Raw genomic sequence first — 25653 nt, 5'->3', positions numbered from 1 at the left:
GCCAAAGAGAATGGACTGAAATGCACATGCATGAACAATGACGACTTTACTGTACTTGTCAGTAGGGGTGGTAGATGCCATTGAGTGAGAGCATGTGTACTGCGTGGCCATCACATTCAAAACGGCTAAGCAAGTAGAACAATGAAATGATATCAAATTTTGTGTTAAGCCTGAACATTCCTCCAAGGAAACTATTCAAATGTTTCAGAAGGCCACAGCTATGGGCAACTGGTGATTGGCAGCTTCATCATGACAACATGCTTGCTCATGCATCACATCTCCTGCAGAGTTTTTTTTGTGAAATGTCAAATCAGGTGATTCAGCCCCCTACAGCCCAGATTTGGCACCTGTGAAATCACCTTTGAAAGGGAAGAGATTTCAGACCATTGATGAGATTTGGGAAAATATGATGGGGCACCTGATGGAAACTGGGAGAACTGTGTGAGGTCCCAAGGTACCTACTTTGAAGGGGACTGAGGCATCACCATCCTATGTTTCTTGTGTCATCTTCTTCACTAAATGTCTCTATTTTTTCATATTACATGGTTGGATACCTTCTGGACAGATCTTGTATAACTAAAACAGCATAATAATTTTCAACAAGTTTTCTTCCAGCCAACATGATGATCAATGTCACTTTTGTAGTCAGGTGAAAATAAATGTATGCTTCTACTTAATAAAATGCCTGGGATGTGCTGTTCTACATGGAGTTATTTAAATGCTCAAAGACTATCCCTCTCTTAGGTTTCCCAACATTTTCATTATTTAGTAGAGAAAATCAGTAAACAATGCTTTCATAGAATATTTAGTAAAATAAAAAAATTCCCTTATGTAACATAAAGAAAATATAGAACTTAATACAATACAAACTTTTTCTAAATGAATAGAATAGAAATGAATAGAAATGAATAGAATACACAAACAAACTGGGAAGTTATATATCAAAATGTTAACTGTGATAATTTCTGGGTGTTTGGGTTACAAATGATTTTTACTTTTATTAAAATGTTTTATTTTCCCAAAAAAAGCATTTATGTGTTTATAATCAGCATAAAAGTGATTTTTAAAAAGTCTAACAATTTTTCCATGTTCTCTGAAATTAATCATTTTCAGTAACCAGTAAAAAAATTTTTTTTCAATAATAATTAGATGGGTATAGAAAAAAGCTAATATGTATTTATTACTTAGGTTCAATAGATATTTTTTCTTTAGGTTGATTCTCTTATAAATATAGTTTATTTTAACTCCCTTTTCCCTGATACTCATCTTCTGAAAAGCAACTACATGCAAGAGATTGTACACTGAGCATCAATGGGCATAAAGCAAGTAAATAACCATCACCCGAATGTTTTATTGATATACTGAAACGTATTTTATCACTTAGCAATTTTCTTATAGAAGTAATTCTCAAAGTTCAAATATTTTAAAAGAGCATCATGATTATGTGATGAGATTTACACAATACTGATCCCACCTTCCACAGAGATGACGCCCACATGTCGCCTTCGACTATTCATTTCTGGTCCGAAGAACCAACTGTTTTTGTTGATAGAATAGCATTCAATACTGCGAAAAGGATCACCAGATCCACCTCGACCACCCACACAAAACAGCACACCTAAAGGTAAAGCCACAAACAGAGGTCAAAATCACAGTTGCCAAATTAAAAAAAAATTAATATAAAAATATTTAGAAAATTAAAATTTTTATTAATGGTAAAAAATGAGTTATTTGGGTAGCATTCAGTGTCACTACATTATTAGAAATAATCTCTTTTCTGTTTTTCCTCAAAGAATAGGACACATTAGCTACCCCTGCTTGCTAACATCCCATTACAATACACTTTGATCCTCACCTGCTATGTAAAATTGCTCTAAGGTCATAACAAGAACCAATGAACTCTTAATCTCATACTGAACACAACTGCAACATTATCACTGTTTCTTGAGAAATTCCTTAACTCTCGTGGCTTCCCTAATGTCAGTCTGCTTTTGTGTCTGATCATTTCTCTCTTTCCTATGTTTTTCACGGTTCATCCTAGGCCTACTTCTCACGTACTTCCTGCTCACACAGAAAATTTTTATTCCTTTAAGTCTCATCTGTATCATAGTGCCTTCCAATTTATATATGTAAGCTACATTTCCACTTGATGTCCCACAGGCACCCAACCCAACATGTTCAAAAGGATCTCCCTTCCTCACCTACCTAAACCACCTCCCCCTTGAGGTGTCCTCCTCCTGCCTCGCTATTCCCACTGCCTGAGTGCAGGCCCTCATCAGCGAGGACCGCCTACTGCAAAGTCCTTATCACTTAGTTGCCTTTTTGCTTTCGGACTGTCAACAGAGTGATCTATGAAGGTTCTTGCAACACCTTTTCATTACCTACATCAATAGTTTCTTAAAAGTGTTAGCAATGCCACTAAATTATACATTTAAAAATGGCAACTTTAATGTTATACAAGCATACTCCAGAGATACTGTGGGTCCAGTTCCAGACTACCACAATAAAGCCAATATCACAATAAAGCCAGTCACAAGAACTCTTCGGTTTCCCAATGCATATAAAAGCTAAAATGGGGAATGCTTATGTGTATTTTATCACAATTAACAAGAAACCAAAATTTCAGTGTGGTTCAGAATCACCCCCATGGCATAAAACACCGATTGTGGGGCCTGACACCCAAAGTTCCTGATTCAGTAAGTCTGTTGTAGGTTCAAGACTGTATTTCTAACAAGTTCCCAAGTGAATGCTGATGCTACCAGTTCAGGCACCACATTTCCTTCACGCTATGAGAACCTCCGCCATCCAAGACAAAGCCTCAGCACAGCATAAAGGCCCTGAAGTTTCTAACCCGATTTCCGCCCCCCACCCCCGCCTTCTCTTAACACTTCAAGCTCCTGCAACATGGGTCTACTTAGCGCTCATCCTTGATGTTCTGATAGGAACTTTTTGGCAACATTCACTTAATACACTATTTTAAAATGATCTATATTATGCTGATATTTGTACCAGATGCTAAGCTAGGTTAAGAGTGTGTGTTAAAGTATCTATGTACTAATAAGAACTAGCATAGTCCTGGCATGTTTTAGGCATTTAATAAATGTAAAATAAACAGAATACCCCTTTCCCTGACCGGCACCCAGAAAAACATCTATTTATTATTAAAAACCAAGGCGGAGATTTACTTTTTTATAAACCCTTCTCGGACCCTTGCAAGGTGAAAATTACCACTCTTTTCTTTGTGCTTCCCACTACACATTATGATTAAATAAAAGTATTTGTAATACTTTATGGCATTTATTTATTGACATGTCTATTTCCCTAGATCAGACTACAAGTTCTCTCAAAACAGGGATGGCTATTTGTGTTTGCATTTCTAATGCTAACTAGAACCCAGCATGTAGTAGGCACTTAATAAGTGTTTGCTGAATGACTGCATAAATGAACAATCAGAACTGCTTGTGCTGTCTTTTCTAACTAATTCAATATTTTATGTCAGAGAAATTTAACGTTGGAAGAGACTTTAAAAATCATGCAGTCAAAATTGTTAAGTAAATTGAGGCCCTCAGAGATAAAAAAATCTGCTCAAAATATAGATGTTAAATGGCACTGCTAGAATTATAATCCTAGAATGTAACTATAATCATTGATGAGATTTTCTTTAAATGTAAATCAGTATTTTAGCTACATAGGTCACCTAAGAACATGACATGGGAGAAAAGAAAACTAAAAATAAAGCAAAAAGATCAGGATGCAAATCCTTTCTCTGCTATTTCCCTGTGGGTCCTTGAGCATACTTTTACCCTCTCTGATTCTTAGCCTCATCCATAAAGTGGAATAATACCACATATCTCATAATGAGGATCAAATCCTTCACTAACGCCTACTGCAGTAAGTCCCTGCAGTCACGTAAGGGATCACATGCAGGAGGGCCGGCCTCTGTTGTCTGGCAGTCACACCTAGACTGCCAAGATGTTGAGTTCGAACCTAAATTTGAAGAGTTTCATTAAATACCCCGACATCCTGAAACAGGATTCACAACTAAAATAAATCTATACTTTAAAATCATTTAATTACAAAGTAAAATATTTAAATTTATAAAGTAATTATAAACCTATGAAAAAAGAAATCAGCAGTCCTTTCCTGTTAAAATTATTTAGAATGACTATATACTTCATAGCAGGTCTATGACATTCAAATGTTCTTTATACTACCTAGATAAAATCCCACTATATATAATCAAATAGTGCCTTCTGTTGTTATTTTAGGCTATCCCATTGGTATCTTTGATAATAACTATATTAGATAGCAGCAAATTTAGAGGAGGTTTCTGGTCAGAGTACTGACACCTAAATTCTCGGACCTCATTTATTTTCCCTTCCCCCGCATATATTCTTTGTGTTTATAAAGAATAACATTAAGTAAACATGAACTTGGGAAAAGATAAAATCTGAAAATTGTGCAAATAAAGGTGACACTGCATACCTCCTCAAAAATAAGAGTGTTAGATTCTAAGAGTTTAATATGGTCTGTTAAACAATATTGGATTTAGTACCTTCCTTTTGATTTGATAAGATGCAAAAAACCAAGTATTTAAGAATGTACTATGCGTCAAGCTCCATGCTTGGCACTATAGATACAAAACTAACTAAGATACTTACCTGTCTTTGTAAAGCTCAAAATATACTACATAAGTAAATTTCAATGCAACATTGTAAAATAAAAAAAATGCAAAAGTGTTGTAAAGTACAAATGACGGGAACTAATTTGGCTTGAAGAATTAGAAAGAACTCAAAATAAGAGATATTTTAGCAGGTTCTTCAGAGTGTATAAGATTTGTAATGGCTTTTTTAATTTTAATTTTTACTTATTTTTCTTTTTTATTGAATTTATTGGGGTGACATTGATTAATAAAATTATGTTAAGTTTCAGCTGTACAGTTCTATGTCATCTCTCTAGTGTATTATGTAATGGCTTTTAAAAAAACTGGCATATTGGTAAAACTATCTGAATCATGTACAGTAAGAACTCGTGGATGATGTCAGAGGAATGTCACCGTGAGAAATCCCCTTGGCCTCGCCTCTGAAAATTTCAACAATGTGAACAGCTATAACTCACCAAAAGATTCCCTGCTAAAAATACAGGCATGCCTGAGAGATCCACACACTGAAGCATCTAAAGGTGGACAACTAGGAACAAACAAGAGATAAGCAGGGAGCAGGGCTGAGCCACAGACACAGCCCTGTGGCCAGAAGCTTAAGGTGGGGCTCAGCCTGGAGAAGGGAGGAAGCTGGCTGTGAAAGGCAATCCCTTCAACCAGGAGCAGCAAAGAGATTCGATGGGCATCTTTGAAAGAGCGAGCAGTATCAGCCACAGCGGAGCCCAGAGATAACAGGCAAGGACACAGCACTGGGGAACTGGAAATCAAGTCACAGAGGTCAGCCCAGAGCTCTTCTCCCTTTTTCCTCGGTGTAGGCTTGTGGAGCACCATTACCTGTAAACCTGAGAAACAGTATTACAGAATGACTATTTCCTCTGAGGAAAGGATGTACTCTGTGACTGGTCCCAGGTCGAGGTGCAGGGGGCACCCAGCAGAGGTCCATAGTCACCATTACTGGGAGGGCAAAACAAAGAAGGTGGTGGGATTTCCCCAGCCAAGCCAATCCCCGTATGATGGCTACAGTAACAGCAGCCAGAGACAGCTGGCTGGGATCAGTACTGAAATTTCACTGAGCTAAAAACTTGTTTTGGNAAGGACACAGCACTGGGGAACTGGAAATCAAGTCACAGAGGTCAGCCCAGAGCTCTTCTCCCTTTTTCCTCGGTGTAGGCTTGTGGAGCACCATTACCTGTAAACCTGAGAAACAGTATTACAGAATGACTATTTCCTCTGAGGAAAGGATGTACTCTGTGACTGGTCCCAGGTCGAGGTGCAGGGGGGACCCAGCAGAGGTCCATAGTCACCATTACTGGGAGAGCAAAACAAAGAAGGTGGTGGGATTTCCCCAGCCAAGCCAATCCCCGTATGATGGCTACAGTAGCAGCAGCCAGAGACAGCTGGCTGGGATCAGTACTGAAATTTCACTGAGCTAAAAACTTGTTTTGGTGCCACCTACTGGAAAATAATAGAAAGACACCTTCCTAGTATTTGTTAGAGAAGTGCTACTCATACACAGATGCCTAGACAGAAGAGAATCCATCAAATACCATGCATGAATAACCAAGGTAGTGAGGCAGCACAGAAATAAAATGAAAAAACCTACAGAAATCAAACTTAAGCATGTGGAAATAGGTCATATAAGTAACAGAGAATTCAAGACTGCAGTTCTGAAAATACTCGATGAGCTGCAAGAAAATATAGACAGGCAATCTAATGTGCTCAGAACACAAATTAACACACAAAATGAGAACTTTACCAAGGAGACTGAAATGTTAAAAGACAACCAAACAGAAATTCTGGAGATGGAGAACTCAAGAAAAGAGATCAAGAATAATTAATTAGAGAAGAGAGGAAATAGAACTGACCAGATGAAAGAAAGAAGGAGTGATACCAAAAATAGAAATCTAGAAATGATGCAGAGGGAAAGAGAGAGACTTGGGCATAAAAAATGAAAGAACTTGGAACTTCTGCCAAGATGGAAGCGTAGGTGGAAACACTGTGCCTTCTCCCACAACCAAGTTTGAATACAAGAAAAGTTTGGAGAACAAAGACGCAGCCAAAGAACAGAAAATTGAACTATATGGAAGTCCAACAACAACGAACCGTTCAACCAGACCAGTAAGAAGGGCAGAGCCAGCAGAGGAGCAGGGACAGGCAAGAAAGATCCCCCTACCCAGGCACGCAGGCAGCCCCCTGTCAGGCTGACCCAGTGAGGGCTCTGGATGTCGGGGTGGCTGCGGTCACACATTTGTGCGACCAGCAGAGGAGTGAGCAGTGAGACTGACCACTCAGCCCCCAGCAACGAACCCAGCAGTGGGCTGACCACGGTCACACATTTGCGTGCAGTGGGACAGATCAAGCGGCCTGCGGTGGTGGCAGGAGGCAGCAAAGGGTGCCCGCCATTGCTTTCCTTTGGCCCCGTCCCCACATACAGCGTCACAACCCAGCAACTGAGTTGCCCCACCCTGGTGAACACCTAGGGCTCTGCTCCTCATACGTAACAAGCACAAACAGTCCAAAATAGGGCTCAAGAAGAACTCAAAGCCCCAGAGCCATGACTCTAAGTGACCAGGAAATAGCAAACCTCTCAGATGCACAATTCAAGACACTGGTGATCAGGATACTCACAGAACTGGTTGATTTTAGCCACAAATTAGAGGAACATATGAAGGCTAAACTAATTGAAATGAAGGGAGATGCACAAGAAACCAATAGTGATGGAAAGGAAACTGGGTCTCAAATCAAGGGGATGGACAGAAGGAAGGAAGAAATGACCAAACAGGAAAGAGTGAAGTTACAAGAATTCAAAAAAATGAGGAGAGGATTAGGAACCTCCAGGACATCTTTAAACAGTCCAACATCCGAATTATAGGGGCACCAGAAGGGGAAAAGAAACAGCCACGAGTGGAAAAGTTTTTTGAACAAACAATAAAAAACAACTTCCCCAGTCTGACAAAGGAAACAGACTTCCAGGAAATCCAGGAAGCTCAGAGAGTCCAAAGAAGTTGGACCCAAGAAGGAACACACCAAGGCACGTCATAATTACATTAGCCAAGATTAAAATGAAGGAGAGAATCCTAGAAGCAGCAAGAGATAAGGGGACAGTCACCTACAAAGGAGTTCCCATCAGACTGTCAGCGGATTTCTCAAAAGAGACTTTACAGGCAAGAAGGAGCTGGAAGGAAGTGTTCCAAGTCATGAAATCCAAAGACCTACATCCAAGACTGTTCTATCCAGCAAAGCTTTCATATAGAATGGAAGGGCAGATAAAGTGCTTCTCAGATAAGATCAAATTCAAGGAGTTCATCATCACCAAGCCCTTATTATATGAAATGTTAAAGGGACTTATCTAAGAAAAAGAAGATAAAAAAATATGAACAGTGAAAGGACAGCAAACTCACAGTTATTAACAACCACGCCTAAAACAAAAGCAAACCAAGAGGACAGCTAGATCAGGAGTGGAATCATAGAAATGAAGAACACATGGAGGGTTAGAAACAGGGGAGTGGGGGGAGGAGAAGGGGGGAGAAGATACAGAAAATAAGTAGCATAGACGGTAGGTAAAAAATAGATAGGGGGGAGGGCGAGAATAGTGGGGGAAATATAGAATCTAAAGAACTTGAGACACGTGGTCATAAACTAAAGGGGGGAAGGGTGGGGGAAGGGGTGTGCAGGGTGGAGGGGAATGAAGGGGGGGAATAGAACAACTGTAATGGTATAATCAATAAAATATATTTTTAAAAAATGAAAGAACTTGGAAAAGTATGACTCCACCAGAAACATCAATATAAGAATAACAGAAGCACCCGAAGAAGAAGAAGAAGAAGAGAGAAGGGAACAGAGAACCTGTTCAAATAGTTGATAAGAACTTCCAAGAACTATGGGAAGAGCTATATCATCAAATCCAAGCAGGAAACAGAATACCTTGTTACCTTAATCCAAAGAGGCCTTCTCCAAGGCTCATTGTTTTTAAAACTGTCAATAATTAATTACAAAGAAAGAATTCTCAAAACACCCAGGAAAAAAAATAAAGTAACCTATAAAGGCAAGCCAATTTAGTTATCATAAGACTTCTCAGCAAAACTCTACAAGTCATAAGAGAGTGGAGCCAAATGCTCAAACTACTGCAAGAGAGAAATTACCAGCCAAGAATAATATATCCAGCCAAGTTAGTCTGATATGAAGGAGAAATAAAGGATTTTCCAGACATACAGAAGCTGAAGGAATTTATCTCCAGAAGATCTCTACTGCAGGAAATACTCAAGGGGGTTATTCTACCTGAAACAAAGAATAAAAGGTCACAAAACAATGAGTAGGATCACTGACAAACTTACAGCATAAACAGATTGTTTGTGACAACAAAAACACAAAAGAAGAGTGGGTAAAGGAAGGTCTGAATTTGCAAACAAGGATGGAAATCAGATGTATTCAGAAGAAAAAAGACTTCTGTATACATGAACCTTTCTTTTTCATAAACCTAATGGTAATCTCACAGAAAAACCCAAAACAGAGACACATAGCTACTGATAAAAAGAGGAAACAAAGGAAAGAAGTATGAAATACCAACAACAAAAACAATAGACAGAAACACAAAAGGAAAGAACCAATGGAGACACAGAGCTACCAGAAAACAAAGACAAAATGGCTATCAGAAATCCTCATATATAAATAATTACCATAAATGTAAATGGACTGAATGCACCAATAAAGAGGCACAGAGTAGCAGACTGAACCAAAAAACAAAACCCAACCGTATGTATGCTGCCTCAGGACACAAGTGTGAGCTGCAAAGACAAAGTTAGACTCTAACTGAAGTGGTAAGAAACGATTCTTCAGACAAATGTCCACAGAAAAGGAGGTGTAGCCATACTTATATTTGACAAAATAGATTTCAAGATAACAAAGGGAACAAGAGACAAAGATGGACATTTTATAATGATAGAGAGGACACTACATTGAAAAGACATACACTTCTTAATATATATGCACTCAATCGGGAGCATGAAAATACATAAAATAACTAACAGAACAAAAGGGAGAAACTGACAAAAACACAATCATAATTGGGGACCTTAATACTCCACTGACAGCTCCTGATAGGTCACCCAAACAAAAATCAATAAAAATATTGGCCTTAAATAAGAAATTAGAGTGAATGGACATAATTGACATTTACAGACCTGACATTTACAAAGCCTTTCATCAGAATATTAGATTATACATTCTTCTCCAGTGCACATGGAACAGTCACAAGGATGGATGAAATGTTGGGTCACAAAACTAACTTCAACTAGCCTCAACAAAATTCAAGAAGACTGAAATTACACCAAGCATATTCTCTGACCACAATGCTTTGAAGTTAGAAATCAACTGCAAAAAGGAGTAAAGAAATCCACAAATATGTGGATATTAAATAACATATTATTAATAAATGACTTAAAGAAGAAATAAAAGGTGAGATTAAAATATACAGAGAGACAAATGAGAATGACAATACAATACAGCAAAACTTCCGGGATGCAGCGAAAGCAGTAAAAGGGAAATTTATATCAGTACAGGTCTAGTTCAAGAAACAAGAGAAATCACAAGTAAACAACCTAACATTACATCTTAAAGAACTACAAAAAGAAGAACAGAAGCAATCCAGAGTTAGCAGAAGGAAATAAAAATTATAACAGAATTCAATAAAATAGAGAACAAAAAGACTACAGAAAGAATTAATAGGACAAAGAGTTGGCTCTTTGAAAAGATTAATAAAATTGACAAATCCCTGGATAGACTGACTAAGGACAAAAGAGAAAAGACTCATATAAACAAAATCAGAAATGAAAGAAATTACCACAGACATCACAGATATACAAAGGATCATACTAGATTATGAAAGACTATATGCCACCAAATTTAACAACCCAGAAGAAATGAGTAAGTTCCTACAAACATATGGCCTTCCTAGATTGAATCAAGAAGTGGAAAATCTAAATAGACCAATCAACAGTAAGAAAACTGAAACAACCATCAAAAATCTCCCAAAAAGTAAAAGTCCAGGACCAGGTAGCTTCACTAATGAATTCTACCGAACACTCAAATAAGATTTGATACCTGTCCTTCTCAAACTCTCCCAAATAATTAAAGAAGAGGCAATACTTCCTGACATGTTTTGTAAGGCCAACAAAATTCTGACACCAAAACCTAGCAAGGACACATAATATCTTTGATGAATACAGATGCAAAAATCCTAAACAAATACAGTATGTTTTTGTCATGAACTATTTTCATTCTAAAGGCACAAGCGTCATGATCAAGAGGGGTTCATCCCAAGGCACGAGATCATTCAGCATACACAAATTGCTGAATATATTGGGTTGGCCAAAAAGTCACCCCCCATACGATGGCTGTTGTAGCACTTAGCAGTCTTAACTTTATTTGAAATAATTTTATTAGACTATATTGTGACAGCTGTCATATCAGCGGGCATTTTCTAAAAACATAAATTGGTGAATTTGTGTGTAGCCATTTTAATATTGATCCTATTAACCACTGTCACCTCAATAAATTGAACTTAAAAAGTCATCAACTATCCAGTGTTTCCCAATCCCCATTACTGTTTCTAAAATGCAATTAATTTAAAATAAAAAAAGAATTCATAAATAACTTTATTTGCCAATTATTATTCTAAGGCAATCAGATATAAATCATACAGTTAAGACTGGGCATATATAACCAACCCTCAAATACAACAAAGATGCTTCCAGCAGAGTTGATAAATGAATAATTTCATTACCAGCAGTACGCTTCCTTGGTGTAGTCCGAACAGAGTATTCAAAGTCAGGCACTGCTCTGCTACTCAAGTGAAGGTGGTAATTTCTTGCTTCATCCAATAAATCTCTACATTTTAGATTTTGCTTGACAATCTGTTCTTTTGCCACAACACCCATAAGAAAATCCACTGGCAACAGCGGCAAACGAACCTAAGATCATGAATATTTGTGGATATACATTTAATTTATAACTGATCACTCATTCTCTACTTTCACTGCAGTACATTATATTCTTTTTAAAATTGATTTTATATAAACAGAGAAAGGGAAAGAGAGAGAGAGAAACATCGATTTGTTGTTCTACCCATTTATACATTCATCAGTTGACTCCTGTATGTGCCCTGAAACGGGATTGAACCCACAACCTTACGGTATTGGGACAACACTTTCACCAACTGAGCTACCTGGCCAGGGCCCACTGCAGTATATTACCTTTTAAAAACTCATTTACTTCATAAAGACTTAAAAATACAATGTGCCAAGTTCTAAAGCAATTTCCAGTAGGTCTGCACTAACAAAATTAGATTATATGGTAAATATATCCTCCCCTTTTAAATACAGCTATAAGTAGACTAAATAAAGTAATTCGATTGACTTCATTCAAGTTTCCTACTTCCAATGACAGTCATAATTAGAAAAGGCCTCTTGCTGCTAAAGAAAAAGCACAATCAAAACTAAATGGCTGTTCTTCATTATTTTGCTCCTTAAATCTCAGACTGAACATATGAAAATGTGATCTATTTCTTATTTAAACATGCAAACATTCAGATCTGAAACAAATAGATGCTGTTTTCTTTAAATCAATTACCTTGGAAAGTTACTGTATTTTGCCATGTATAATGCACAGTTTTTTGCCCAAATTTTTGAGGGAAAAATTAGGATGCGCATCATACCTGGGTAGTACTAATTCCATATCTATATAAATGTTTTAAATTATTTTATTTATGTTTATGCATTAAAAGTGTAACTTTTGAAAGAAATAACAATATCTGTATGCAAAATAATACCCAGGAATACTATAATTGGTTTTGTTGAACTTACAATGAACCTGATTTTATTTCAGAAAGAAGTTTCTGCCAATAATTCAAAAAAATGAAATGAAGAGTGATGTATTATTATCCACAGAGCAACACAGATGATGCCTGATTGTTATCCACTTGATAAGACAGGTGACACCAACTTTTTTACCATAGGGTGAACAGCGCAACATTTCGTTTCATATACTTTAGGCAGGAGAAATTATTGGAAAATCCCACATGAATAAGTATGAAGGACACATGGACAATAACTAAGATGGGGGGCGGAGATGGGAGGGGGTGCGGAGCACTGGGGGGGGGGGCAGGGCTGGGAATACAAGAAAGAAAACTGTACTTGAACAAAAGTTAAATAAAAAAAATTTAAAAAAAGAAAATGTTGAGACGTTTTTTGTACACTGCAAGCTTTAAGCTAAAAGTTATTAAAATGCTAAAAAGTATGGCAACAGAGCTGCCAAGAGACCCTTTGGACCTCCTCCCACAGACAGTGTCATAAGACTGTGGAGGCAACAGGAAGAAAAGCCTGTTCAGATGCCAAGACAGAAGAAGGCAGTGGGACGGAAACCTCCAAAGTGGCCGGATATGGAGCAGGAGGTGAAGACCCGGATTCTGGAGCAGTGTCAAACTGGGATCTCTGTTTCAAACAAGATGGTACAAAAAGAAGGTAGAAGGACTGCATGAGAAAAAAACTGACGATTTCTCAGGGACACCTAAAGGGTGCTTTAGAAGGTTTGAACATGAGGACATGAACGAAACTTGCCCCAAAACTTCCAGCAGCCTATGAAAATCAAGTTTTGGAATTTTATTATGTTCAATCTTTGAAAGACTTACAACTCCGAGCTGTCCCAAATCGCCAATATGGATGTCCCACTCGTATTTGGTGTGCCACCCAACAGAACTATGGACATAAAAAAAGCAGACTGTGGCTGCTGGTGGTGGTCATGAGAAACTAGTGGTCATGAGAAAACACATTTGACTGTTGTTCTAGCCTGTTGTGCAGAAGGGACAAAGCTACCACCTGTGACCATCTTTAAAAAAAAGATTCCAAGTGGAGTTATTGTCCATGTGCATGAAAAAGGAAGGACAAATAAAGAAGGCATGAAACACTGGTTTAACAAAGTCTGGTCACTAAGGCTTGGAAGATTACTTAAGAAAACAGCTTTGCTTGTTTTTGATCACTTCAAAGCCCACATTACACAAAGGGCAAAAGCAGTCACAGTGGACTTGAAAACCCAACTTGCTCTGATACCTGGTGGGCTAACCAGCCAAATGCAACCTCTTGATGTGTCAGTAAACAAGCCCCCTTTAAGAAAGAGTGGACATCGTAGATGCAGTCAGCTGGTAACGATTTAACACTTACAGGCAGGATCCAAAAAGCATCCATTGCCCAGATTTGTGACTGGATCCTGAGATTGTGGAAGGTGTCAAGAAGGTAGTAGCTGTGAAATTGTTTAAAAAATGTGTCATCAGCATTGTTATGGAAGGAACTGAGGATGATGAAATGTACCAGGATGAGGACAGTAACTTTTCAGAAGACACTGGTAATGTAGAAATTGAAGAAGGTGATCCCTCTAATATTGACAGTGATGAAGAGTTCTTGGTCTTCTATGATGCATAAATATTGTAAATTTGTTACTGGCACATAAAATTTCTTGTACCTTGTATCTATTCTTGTGTTTTGTAATTATTTGTTACATAAAATTTCTTGTACCATAATATGTTCAAAAATAAATGCTAAAATTCCTTTATAATAAAAAAACAAGTAAAATACAAATAAATAAATAAATAATTGAATTTAAAAGTTAAAAGTTTTTTCTCCTGGAAGTTTGGGTGAAAAAAGTGAGTGCGCATTATACATGGCAAAATATGGTGTAGAACTCAAGGATGCATCCCCTCATTTAGCAGAAGTACTTACCATTCCTCTCTTAAAGAAGCATTCATTTTCTAGTGGATTAAAGAGATTATCAAACCCAGTAATACTATTTTGAGTTAAAAGCATACACACAATATGAAGATATAGCTGCAAGATAATAAAACTTTTTGTTTTTGTTGACAGATTTATTTTCAAAGTAATTCTAAGGCCTACTTACTATCCAAGTAACATCTGCTGACAGTAAACACAAATGATTAAAATAGAGACACATTTCTGAGATTCAAAAGTAAAATTGGGTAAGGGAATAAAATGGGAAGTGATATCTTGTAATTCTTTCCTTGTCAAATTTATATGCATTAAGAATAAGTGTACTTTCATTAGCAAAGTAATTAAGTAGAAACTTCATTGAAAACTATAGCAGTGAATTAATTTTGAGCAGTCTCCTCAAAACCATTTTCTAATAGCATAAAGCATGCATTACTACTATCTCAAAGGGATATTTTAAACTTCAGTTTAAAGAGCAGAGAGTGGTATTTCTAATTCAAATATAGCAAATTCAGATTTATCCTTAAATAATACAGTGAGTAAATAGGAGAGTAAGAGTCAAAGCCATTTTCACATTGTATTATATCAACGGATAATTTACACCTTTCATGACAAATGAAACATGTTGATTTGCTTCTGTATCGTTCATTTCTACACACAATCTCACTTCAGTCCCTACCTGTGCAAGTGTTTCATCCAACCACTTGGAATGATGCTGAGGATTAGCAAGAAGCCACTTGATGGCTGCATTATATACCTGTTTTTCATTCTCAATATTTAGATCACTGGAGGACAGAAGCTTATGGAGATGCTGGGGTGACACACTCACAAAGTCTTCACACTCCACTACTTCAGTAAAATGTTCACAGGCATACTGATCCGCCATGTCCATTAAGTCTATTCGATTGTGACTTTCTGCAAAGGCTCTTACTGCCAAGCAGTTGGAAGGATGAAAATGTAACTTCATGTATTCACAACAAGCTTTAGCCACCAGTTCAACCTGTAGAATACAGGCTGCATATAAGAGAGGCTGGACGTTGTCCACAGTCAAAGTGAGCCGCGAAGAATAGACAAACTTTACCAGGTCTTCTATTGCATCACCATCAAAATCTCTAATCTCAATCACTGTTTGTTTGGCTTCAGCCATTTCTGAGAGAAACATGGCTCTGAAGTAGGGAATAACACAAGCCAATACCAGTTTGTGGCAAGAGATTAACTTTGAGCCAACCTGTCCAAAGCAAACAAAAAGAAATTCAGTTTAATATCATAATTAGTTTTAAATCAGCTATACCAGGGACAATAACTCCAGGAAAAATTACAATTACAATTATATTGTTTTTAACAATGTAATTCTCTGGTCACTTCACTTATTTTTAATCTAGGCCAATTTCTTAAAATCAGGTAATTTTCTTCTTCCAAACTATCCACTCATCTTTTATACATGTACCTGTGTGTATGTGTGTATATGTATACACACACACACATATATATATATATATAATGTATATACAGCAAACTACGACAAAACATTGTATAAGTTTAAGGTATACAACATAATGATTTGATATATGTGAATATTATGAAATGATTACCACAATGTTGAGTAAACATCCATTGCTTCACACAATTACACTTTTTATCTTTCCTTGTGATGAAAAGTGTTAAGACATTAGCAACTTTCAAATATACTGTCCAGTATTATTCACTACAGTCATCATGTCAGGAACTATTTAAGTTCTTTTCACATATTCATTCACTCAGTTGTCCCAATGCCCTATGATTACATACTATTATTATCCACAATTTATCAGTGGGGAATTTTGAAGCACAGGATAAATAAGTCAATATTTAGTAGTATTTTCGATGACTTAACTGAGGGTTTTTTAAATCATTCCCCGCTTATTTTGAAATAATGTATTTTATATAAAGATAATAAAATAACTGAAATCTCACCACCTTAATTATTGAAAGATTATATTGCTTGCAATAATTTGCCATTATAAGTGACCCAGTAATGAACTTTGTGGAAACTGAACCTTTGTCTACATGGCCTGTTATTTCCTACAGATAAATTCCTAAAAATAGAAATCCTGCTTAAAAGAATAGATACAATTTGGATGCATTCTGCTATTTTCCATCTACCTACAATATCTGTGCCACATTCTGAGTATTGACTTAAGAAATACTTGTCAATTTCATGAGTGAAAATATTATCTCACTATTTTAGTTTATCTTTCTTTAACTAATACAACTGACTCATTCATACATTGTGGACTATTTGTATTTCTTTTATAAACTTTTTTCCATGGCCTTTTTTCTTATTTGCTTATAAGAACACACACATTGAGAGTATTAGTCATCTGTCTCATATATACTTCAAATTTTTGTGTTTTATAGTGTGTTTTTAAATTTTATTCCCCCCTATAGATTTTTATATAATTAAATCAATCTTTTATTTATGACTTCTGCTTTTGGTGTGCAGATAATTCAGAAACTATGCTTGAAATAGGAGTATTCTAATATTCCATAAGTATTTAAGTATTTCTCCAGTATTTTTTAATGTTTCACACCACAATTTTATTTCCATCTGGAAGTTCTAAGTACTGAATAGGCAGATATCTTCTTTTTAATCTAGCAGGTGTCCAATTTTCCCAGCACTTTATATTGAATAATCAATGAGTATAAGTAACAGAATAGTAGTGTTATGGCAATTTTCCTGTTTTCATGTAGCATTTGATTACATAATACACTTATACTTGTGTCTAATTATTTGGGCACTAATTTTAAAACAAGAACTTCTAAAGAAGGTGGCCCGAGGAATGTTACAATATATAAATGGTTTTGCTTTAAAATGTCCTTGCCCAACATTTTTTCACTGATTTAGGGGAAAAAGGAATAATACACATTTCAACAAATGATTATTTCTGCCATATACACTATGTCAAATTTTTTAAAAGAATTTATAAAGGCAGGGTTTAGATTCTACTGAAGTTCAAAAACTACACTAAAGTAAAAAGCTTGGCATGTTTTTAAATTCACTTCAGCCCTAATGAGATCTAAAATCTGATATCAAACATTTTCAGAATAGCCTTCATATATCCCTTTTCTGAATTATCTGCACACACCACCTTAGAGATTTGGTTTTTATACGAATATCTGTAAATTTCACATGGCATACACCTGCTCGATTAAATGACTTGCCAACATTCTACTACATAACAGTACGATAAAACAGAGTTCTAAAATTTTCAGATAGACATTATTTGAACACTCCCTTCTAATCCAAGCTGTACAAATCAACAGTTCATAAGTTATCTTCATGTTGTTTATGATAAGATTCTGTCCCCTAAGAATGTTTTGATTTTAATTTCTTAATTCAAATAAACAAAAACAGATATTTAACACAAAAAACCACACATACACCCTATGTACCCCTTAGAATACTCATCTTAACTTTAAAAAGAGCCTTGAGCAATGTGTATGAAACAGAGACATAAAAAAATACCCTTCATATTAATTCTCATTTGACACTATATAGTTTCACTATATTCTTGAAAGTTTCTCTCTACATTTTTATTCTCCGGTACAAAAAAAAAACTTCACTAGATGCTCTGATGGACTGGTGGAGAACTGTACATTCTGAGTAAAAACAAAAAACCCTTCAGAAATTTAGAATTAAAAGAAATCAAAGTCTGTAGACTAGATGTTTCAAATTAGGTGAAAAATACACAAACTACAAAATATAGACATCACTATACAACTTAAAATGATATAGATACTATATTATATGTCATTGATGCTAGTAAACTTTCTAATTTATATTCTTTTCTAAAAATCTGTTGAGTGAACATATGAATAATTCAAGATGCTCAAAGGAAAAACATGTCAAACTTAAACTTTTGTGAAATATGTAGAATATCAATATTATCCCAATTTTTAATAAAAACTCAATATACAAACTATAAATCAAAATCTTGAGTGATTTTCCATAGATTACCCAGTAGGGATCAGAATAACATGAAACAATGATCTTTAGACTGGTAAAGCACCTCCCTTTCAACACAGGAGAAGGGGATGGGGGAGTCCAGCATCCTTAGTTTTAATTGTTGATACCACATTTAGGTCCAACCAGAAGCACTATATGAAAAAATAAGTAGAACTCTGTTTGAAAATATAAATGATCTTCTACTGAGTTATGAGGTAAAATGAACTAAAATGATATAAAATTAAATAACATTAACTAAGAACATCAAAAATTTTATTATCAGATCTGACTTGCAAAATGAACCTATACTACATAAAAAGGCCATTTACTTTTCAAGTTTTCTCCCGCCTCCTCCTATACAGCATATATTTGATGTGTAAAGCCAAGAAAGCACAAAAAAATAAAAATAAAAGGAAAAAGATGTACTCAAGAAATACTGTCAACTAGTAACCAAGCAAACCAGGGCTCAGCCACCGGGCACCCTGATATATGACCCAACAACTAACGTTGAAGGAAATTAGTTTTTATTTACATGATTCCAACCTCAGGGAGGCTGAGAGCACTCCTGCTAAGAACCCTCCTCTCTCATGAGATCCAGCAGATCCCACACTCCCCAAATGGCTATGTCAAAATCATGCCCAGAAGTTCCCCACATCCTTATCTGTTAAGCCAGCTGGGCAAACAGGTCTCTATCCCCTCTGAAATGTGCACTTATGGGTTTCAGAGTCACCATACTCTTGGAGTAGCTCTCTCCTTCCAGATCTGGGGTACATTGTTCTCAGCCACCATGTACTGGTTCAGGGAAACATGTGCCATGTTACACTGGGTCATGGTGGAGTCCAGGGAGGCACACGCCCCAAACAGAATGGCTTCTCCTTAAGTCCTTTAGAGAAGCAGAAGTCTGCAATTCAGCATTCACAGTCACAGTTTGGTTCAGCTCCAAGCATCCCCCACAAATCCACGCTTGTTTAGGTAGGTCCCCACAGAGCTCTATCAGCCTGCTCCTGATACTCTTTCCTTCTGTATGGCTTCTTCCTCCTCTCTTTCAGACCTCATGGCAGAATTCCCTTCTCTTTTAGTCTGCTCTTATTTCAAATGCTCGGCCTGGAACTTCCCACATGACCTCATATCTGGGCCCTCCTATGATGTGCTACTTTTGCCAGTTCCCCTGTATCTTTTACCTTCTTTCAGTTGCCATCTTTAGTCACAGCAAGAGTTCCCTGTGACACAGTGGCATCCGCTTCCCCTGGCTATGTCACAGGTCACTAGACACTCTTACAGTCACGTACACCTTTGCCCTGGATAACAGCACAAGTATTAACTTACCATTGTTATGCAAAGTATCTTAAATGCCATATCATTCACTCCCCTTCCCCCCCCAGTAGTTGTTTGTGGGGAATATGCTCTGCTATTTTTGGGGACCTCTATTCTGTACCCAGTTACAAACTTGCTAGTATAGTCCCTTCAAACTTTCTTCTATGCATTCTGAAACATAACTGAGACTGTCCTGAAATTTGTTTCCTAAGTTTTCCCTTTCCCAAGTTTCTGAAAACTTTTATAAGCTTCATTCTTATTGGCTGTATACTATTCTAAACAGTGTAGCACACAGTTTATTTAATCATTCTGATGTCAGCCATTTAGATTTTTCCATATTTTAAATAAAAGCAGTATCTTAGAACAAAAATTTTCTCAGCATTTTAGAATACTTTCTTGAGATAAAATCTGAAAAGCAGAATTAATGAATCAAAAACTGTAAAGTTTTTACAGTTCTCAATACATACTGCCAAACTGTCCATGAAAAACAATGAGCCAGTGTTTTTCTCAAACACTACCTATCTACCAGCCGTGTTTGAGAATATCTGCTTCATCAGAACTGGAAAGCAGCCCTTGATGGTGTAGCTCAGTGGATTGAGAACAGGCCTGTGAACCAAAGGGTAGCCAGTTCGATTCCCAGTCAGGGCACACGCCTGGGTTGCAGGACAGGTCCCCTGTAGGTAGGCGGTGTGAGAGAGGCAACCACACACTGAAGTTTCTTTCCCTCTCTTCCCTCTCTTTCTCCTTCCCTTCCCCTCACTCTAAAAAGAAATTTTAAAAAATCTTTAAAAAATAAAATTTCAAAACCAATAAATGTTTTAAATATTCAATATGTTGATAAGTAAACAAACTTGCAATGATTTCAGCTATGTTTAAAACTTTTTTAAAAACTGGCTATACTGTGAATGATTCTTTTGAAAACTAATTGTTTTACACAGGTTCATTTCATTTCTAAGTCTTAATTATATAATCCCACTAACACAGATTGTTAAAAATAATTTTACAAACATACCAAAATTTTTTTAGATCATTAAAACAAAAACTAAGGCATATTAGGTTGAAATGTTTATAATTATGCCATAAATAGTAACTGAAGTGTTTGAGAACTACACTGAAATAAAAGTGAAGATACACAGTGGAACAGAAATGAAGACTGCAGGGGGAAAAAAACCCTATATAACCAAGATTCCTTTTATGTACATCTATAAACATTGTATTCCAATTTTTCCGTTCAATCCCTTTCAATTTTGCCTTTTAAAGTAAATAGCTTCTCTTTTCAATAATTCACCAATTTTAATGAGCTTGAGTAGCCAAAAAAGTGTTTTATTGCTACGGTCAAGGAAGAGTTAAACATGTAAAACACAAGATAATCTTAGCTTGCAGTGATCACCATATCACAATGTCTAGCCACATTTACTGTTCTACAATCTTAACTAATTGTACTGAATTCATTTAAAAAATCTATGCAATGGAAATAATTTAGATAGCATTTTGAAGGTAAATAAATAAGGATCTAGGAATATAAAGAGTTAAATGTTCCTCTTTAAAAAAGTAACTAGCATTTATTATCTCATACAGTCTGTGGGTATCAAATTTGAGAACAGTTTAGATGGGTGGTTCTGGCTTGAGGGGTCTCTCCTGAGATTTCTTTCCTTTTTTCTTTTTTAATAATTCTTTTTATTGTAAATACCCTGCTTCTAAGCAACATGGGAAAAAATTCAAAATACTGACTTAACTAGTTGAATGGAGTGATCATCATTTTACTAGACTTCTTAAAGTAGAATGCTTAAGTGTTAAATATAGGATTACTTTCTTCTTTATCATTTCTCTTTTATTGAGATTACAATATGTCTGCTTTTCCAGTAGGAAGTTAACTGTCACATCTGTAAGGGTAATAATGTTAAGATTTCTATCTCTCGGAAGTATATTATAACGTAGGTCACATTTTTTCTGCAATCTTTCAGAGTACTTATTCTACTTGATAGCAAATAACACGTAGAGCCTTGAAAATGTATATTAGAATCCTATATTTATTTTTAAAAACCATTTATTTTAAAAGAAAACACTTATTTTTTAAAAATCACAGAAATGTGCACTTTCAAAAAAGAGAAGCCAAATAGCATAAATAAAACACAGATTGGATGAATCAGGAGGTAATATAAGGGGCTGGTTTACCCTGATAATCTCTACCTCCTGAGGCAAAATTAACTACGATCTTTCATAAGGACAATGACATTTCCTCAAACTAGGTAAAGCACGAATAAAAGCATTTTTCTAAATGCTACTCTTGTTGATTTATAACATATAAACTAAACATTGTAAGTGCTATGCAATACTTCTCCAAGAAAATTTCTTCCTGCCCTTTCACCAACCAAACTGTTGCCCTGAAGAGGCTTTCTCCATATATAATTTTAGAAATGCTGCTGGATATAGTTTAAAATATTTTTCACTAATAAAATTATGTTTATTATAATAAACATAATAATATATAAACAAGTTTTGCCTCTCCATGGAGTGACCTTAATATATAATCTCCTTTGTGAAGCTTCTCCAATCACCTCTCACCTCTCAGACATAATAGATCTTTCTCCTATGCTTCCGTAAAATAACATAAAAGTGACAATCACTAAATTGTATGCTAGTTATCATTGTATGTGCCTATGTCTAGCTAGTACAGAATATTATTCAAATTTATTTATATTCTCCATATGTTAGTGTAAAACCTTAGTAAATATTTGGCTAAATGAATTTGTTGTTTATAATACAGGTGCTCACTCTGTAATTTTGAAGTCTTATATATGAGTAATAAAACAAATTGTGATAATTGCTTTCCAAAAATGTTCATCCTAAAGCAATAAGGATCAAAGAAAACACAACAAAAGAAAGGAGAAGAATTTACATCAGGGAAAAATCTTCAAGGTTGTCTGAATATAAAAAATAAAGTTTATGTTGAATAAAGCACTATAAATTATCAATAATCCTATTTAGTTTAGTTGTTCTGTGATCATTAAATTCTGAAAAGTTGAAGAAATGTGAAAGAAACCAATCCAATAAGAGCCCTGATAAAATATTAAGTTGTAATTCTTTCTAATGGTAGGAACAGAATAAACCATAGCAGAAGTTCAGAACAACTTTGGAACAACAGTGCACATAATAGTATAACAGTACACATAATGACCCTAACAGCTGATATATACTGATTATTATGTGCCAAGAACTGTCATAAGGACTTTACACGTCTCAATTCTCTTATTCCTCACAATAACCTAATCATCATTGTAATTTTACATTTGAAGGAAAAATTGATAGACCCTTTACATTAGTGAGGTTTCTCATTCCTAAAAGACCTCTGTCACTGCTTCAAAGAGTATTTTTCATCTTCCACTACAGATTCTTTTGAAGTTTTCACTTTAACCTATTACTGACACTACCCAATAAACAAAGAAAAGTTATGAGTTATCACTTGCTCTAAAATGGCTGCATCCTTCCTTTTTACTTAACAAAGTTAATATGCAGTAGCTTGCAAAAATGATTCTAAAATCTAATTAAAATTTATAAAATCAGTAATATTTTATTTAATTATTTTTCATGCATATATTGACATGTGAATTGATAATTGATTAAATTCAAACAATCTGTTTTACAGTTTTTATTTTTGCCAAAGCCAGTGTAGGTCACCGAATATCATGCTAAGGTTGAACAACTGTGTGGGATTAAAACATAATTTACCACATGGATCAACATGTTCTTTCACTAAAATATATACATTGCTAAATTTCACACCGCGCTAGTAGAATTATATAATAGTTTTCTTCTCAAAATCTTAGGACCTAGAAATTTTAGGGACACTAACAGTTTAAGTAAAGAGATTGTAGATCACTTATTCACAGTGGAACCCTATACTCCTGGATCTTCAGGGCCTGAAACTCAAAGTTTATGTGTTCAGTTACAGACTTTTGCTGAGTCTGTAACTGTAACTGAGTCTGTAACTTGCTGAATCCTGATCTGATTCTCCAAGAACACCTTCGGTCCCCACAGCTATGCACTCAAAGAACCTGTCTGATCAGGAACAGAAAGCAAAATCTAAGAGATCCCAAAGTGGCAAATCTTATGTGAAAAATGCTGCATGGATGTACATGAACCACTCAAAAATTTTAATACTACACTGAGAGATAAAAATAAGAAAGTACCTTAAAAAATAATGAAAAAAAATTAGGACACAGGCTCTTCCATTCTACTTGATCACTTTTCCGATTTTATTAAAACTGTCTTTCGTAACAGACCAAAATGATCCTATAATTCACTGACTTAAAGTTTACTAAAGACTTTTTCATTCAAGTTAAACAGACTCTACTTCACCATCAGGTACAGATAAACAATCTCATTTAACAGATGATCATTCTGAAGTAGATATTAAATTACCAGGATAGGAACATGAGTAAAACATTAGTGTAATTGAGTAAACAACCAAGAATTCCTGTCTTCTAACTAAAATCAAGAGTAAGTGAATGCATCAAGTTTTTAAATTCACAACTTAATAGCTTATCTGGTGAACAACAATTTGTTAATTTTACTAATAATAACTATTTGTTGTTTTGGAATTCTAGAACTCTCAGGAGTTAAACTAAGAAATAATGACCATCCACCACATTACGCTAATTTCCCTTCACTTACCCTCCCTTATATTCCTTCCCCTTCAACAAAAAGGATTGAGACTAAAATCATTATGATTACAACAATAAGTACAACACCAAAAATTTGCCTATATGGTGATACAAATCATCGTTTTCTATAATACTCTAAAGGCAGGAGTTTCCAACCTGTGACCCATGTGCTGCATGAGGCTCAGGATGGCTATGAATGTGGCCCAACACAAAATCACAAATTCACTTATAACATGGTATTTTTTTGTGATTATGTGTTACAATATATTTAATGTGTGGCCCAAGACAAATATTCTTCTTCCAGTGTGGCCCAGAGATGACAAAAGGTTGGACACCCCTGCTAAAGAGAATGAGAAAACTAAAAAAAGAAAAGTCTCACCTTTAGTGTGACATCACAGAGCTCTCCATTTTCATAAAACCGAAGAAGAGACCCATGAAAATCTCTCCAAGCTTCATGTGCTTCAAAGATAAAGGACTCTTCTCCATCACCATCACCAACAGAAGATCTATTCTTTATTTGCTGGTGCTGTTGCCTTTTTCCCTTTGTGAAGTGACTCCTACTTTGTTTTGCATTCATGGGTTCTGAAGCCATTTGCAACACTCTTCCTTTAACAGCGCTGTCTTCTCAAACACCCCATTTATTCTCTTGTAAACAGTAGGGCAAAAGCAGAAGGTAGATGCACCCACTAAGCTTCAGACAGTTTTAAACTCACTCAACTGCCATTATCCAGTTTTCTGAAACTGAAAAATGAACAACAAAACACACATAGAAACAAATAAAAAAATTCAATAATAACTATAGTTTACCAATGCTATATATGTAAAAATACTATATGAATGAAAAAATAACAGTAACTTTGGAGATCTTGTGCTACATGTCCCATAAACTACATCAGCAAAACACACATGACCCTTGAACAACGCAGAGGGGGTTAGTGGCACCACCCTTAAGTGCAGTTGAAAATCCACATATAATTCTACAGTTGGCCTTTTGCATTCATGGATTCAACCCATCACAGATCAAAAACAGTATTTTCGATTCACAATTGGAACTGTATCGTTGGCTATCCATGGCTGAGAATGAGAAAACACTGCTTTTGATCCAGGGCTCACTGAATTTGCGGATGTGAACCCCATGGATCCAAAGTGCTGACTATAAAACATCTGCATATAAGTGGACCCAAATGGGTCAAGCCCATGTTTTGAAGGGTGAACTGTATTTTGTTTAAGTGAAGAAACTCCTTTAAAATCTATTTTGAA

The 25653-nt window shown here is 35.8% G+C and overlaps 1 protein-coding gene across 1 annotated transcript in view; it reads right to left on the bottom strand.

Moving 5' to 3' along the window:
- The window catches only part of KLHL8 (kelch like family member 8), a 71146-nt gene that overhangs the window by 14627 nt on the left and 30866 nt on the right, over window positions 1-25653 (bottom strand). Inside the window, exons 2-5 of the mRNA XM_037030526.1 lie at window positions 24773-25134; window positions 15110-15658; window positions 11442-11628; window positions 1475-1618 (exon numbers count right to left, since the gene is read on the bottom strand). Of these exons, the coding sequence (XP_036886421.1) occupies window positions 1475-1618; window positions 11442-11628; window positions 15110-15658; window positions 24773-24985 (1093 nt within the window). The 5' untranslated portion in view covers window positions 24986-25134. The remainder of the gene's footprint in view (window positions 1-1474; window positions 1619-11441; window positions 11629-15109; window positions 15659-24772; window positions 25135-25653) is intronic.

Source organism: Sturnira hondurensis, unplaced genomic scaffold, assembly GCF_014824575.4.
Source record: "Sturnira hondurensis isolate 20B ecotype Veracruz unplaced genomic scaffold, ASM1482457v3 Scaffold0001721, whole genome shotgun sequence".
NCBI lineage: Eukaryota > Metazoa > Chordata > Mammalia > Chiroptera > Phyllostomidae > Sturnira > Sturnira hondurensis.
Note: the sequence above shows the minus strand (reverse complement) of the source record. Positions and strands in the feature narration are given on the sequence as shown.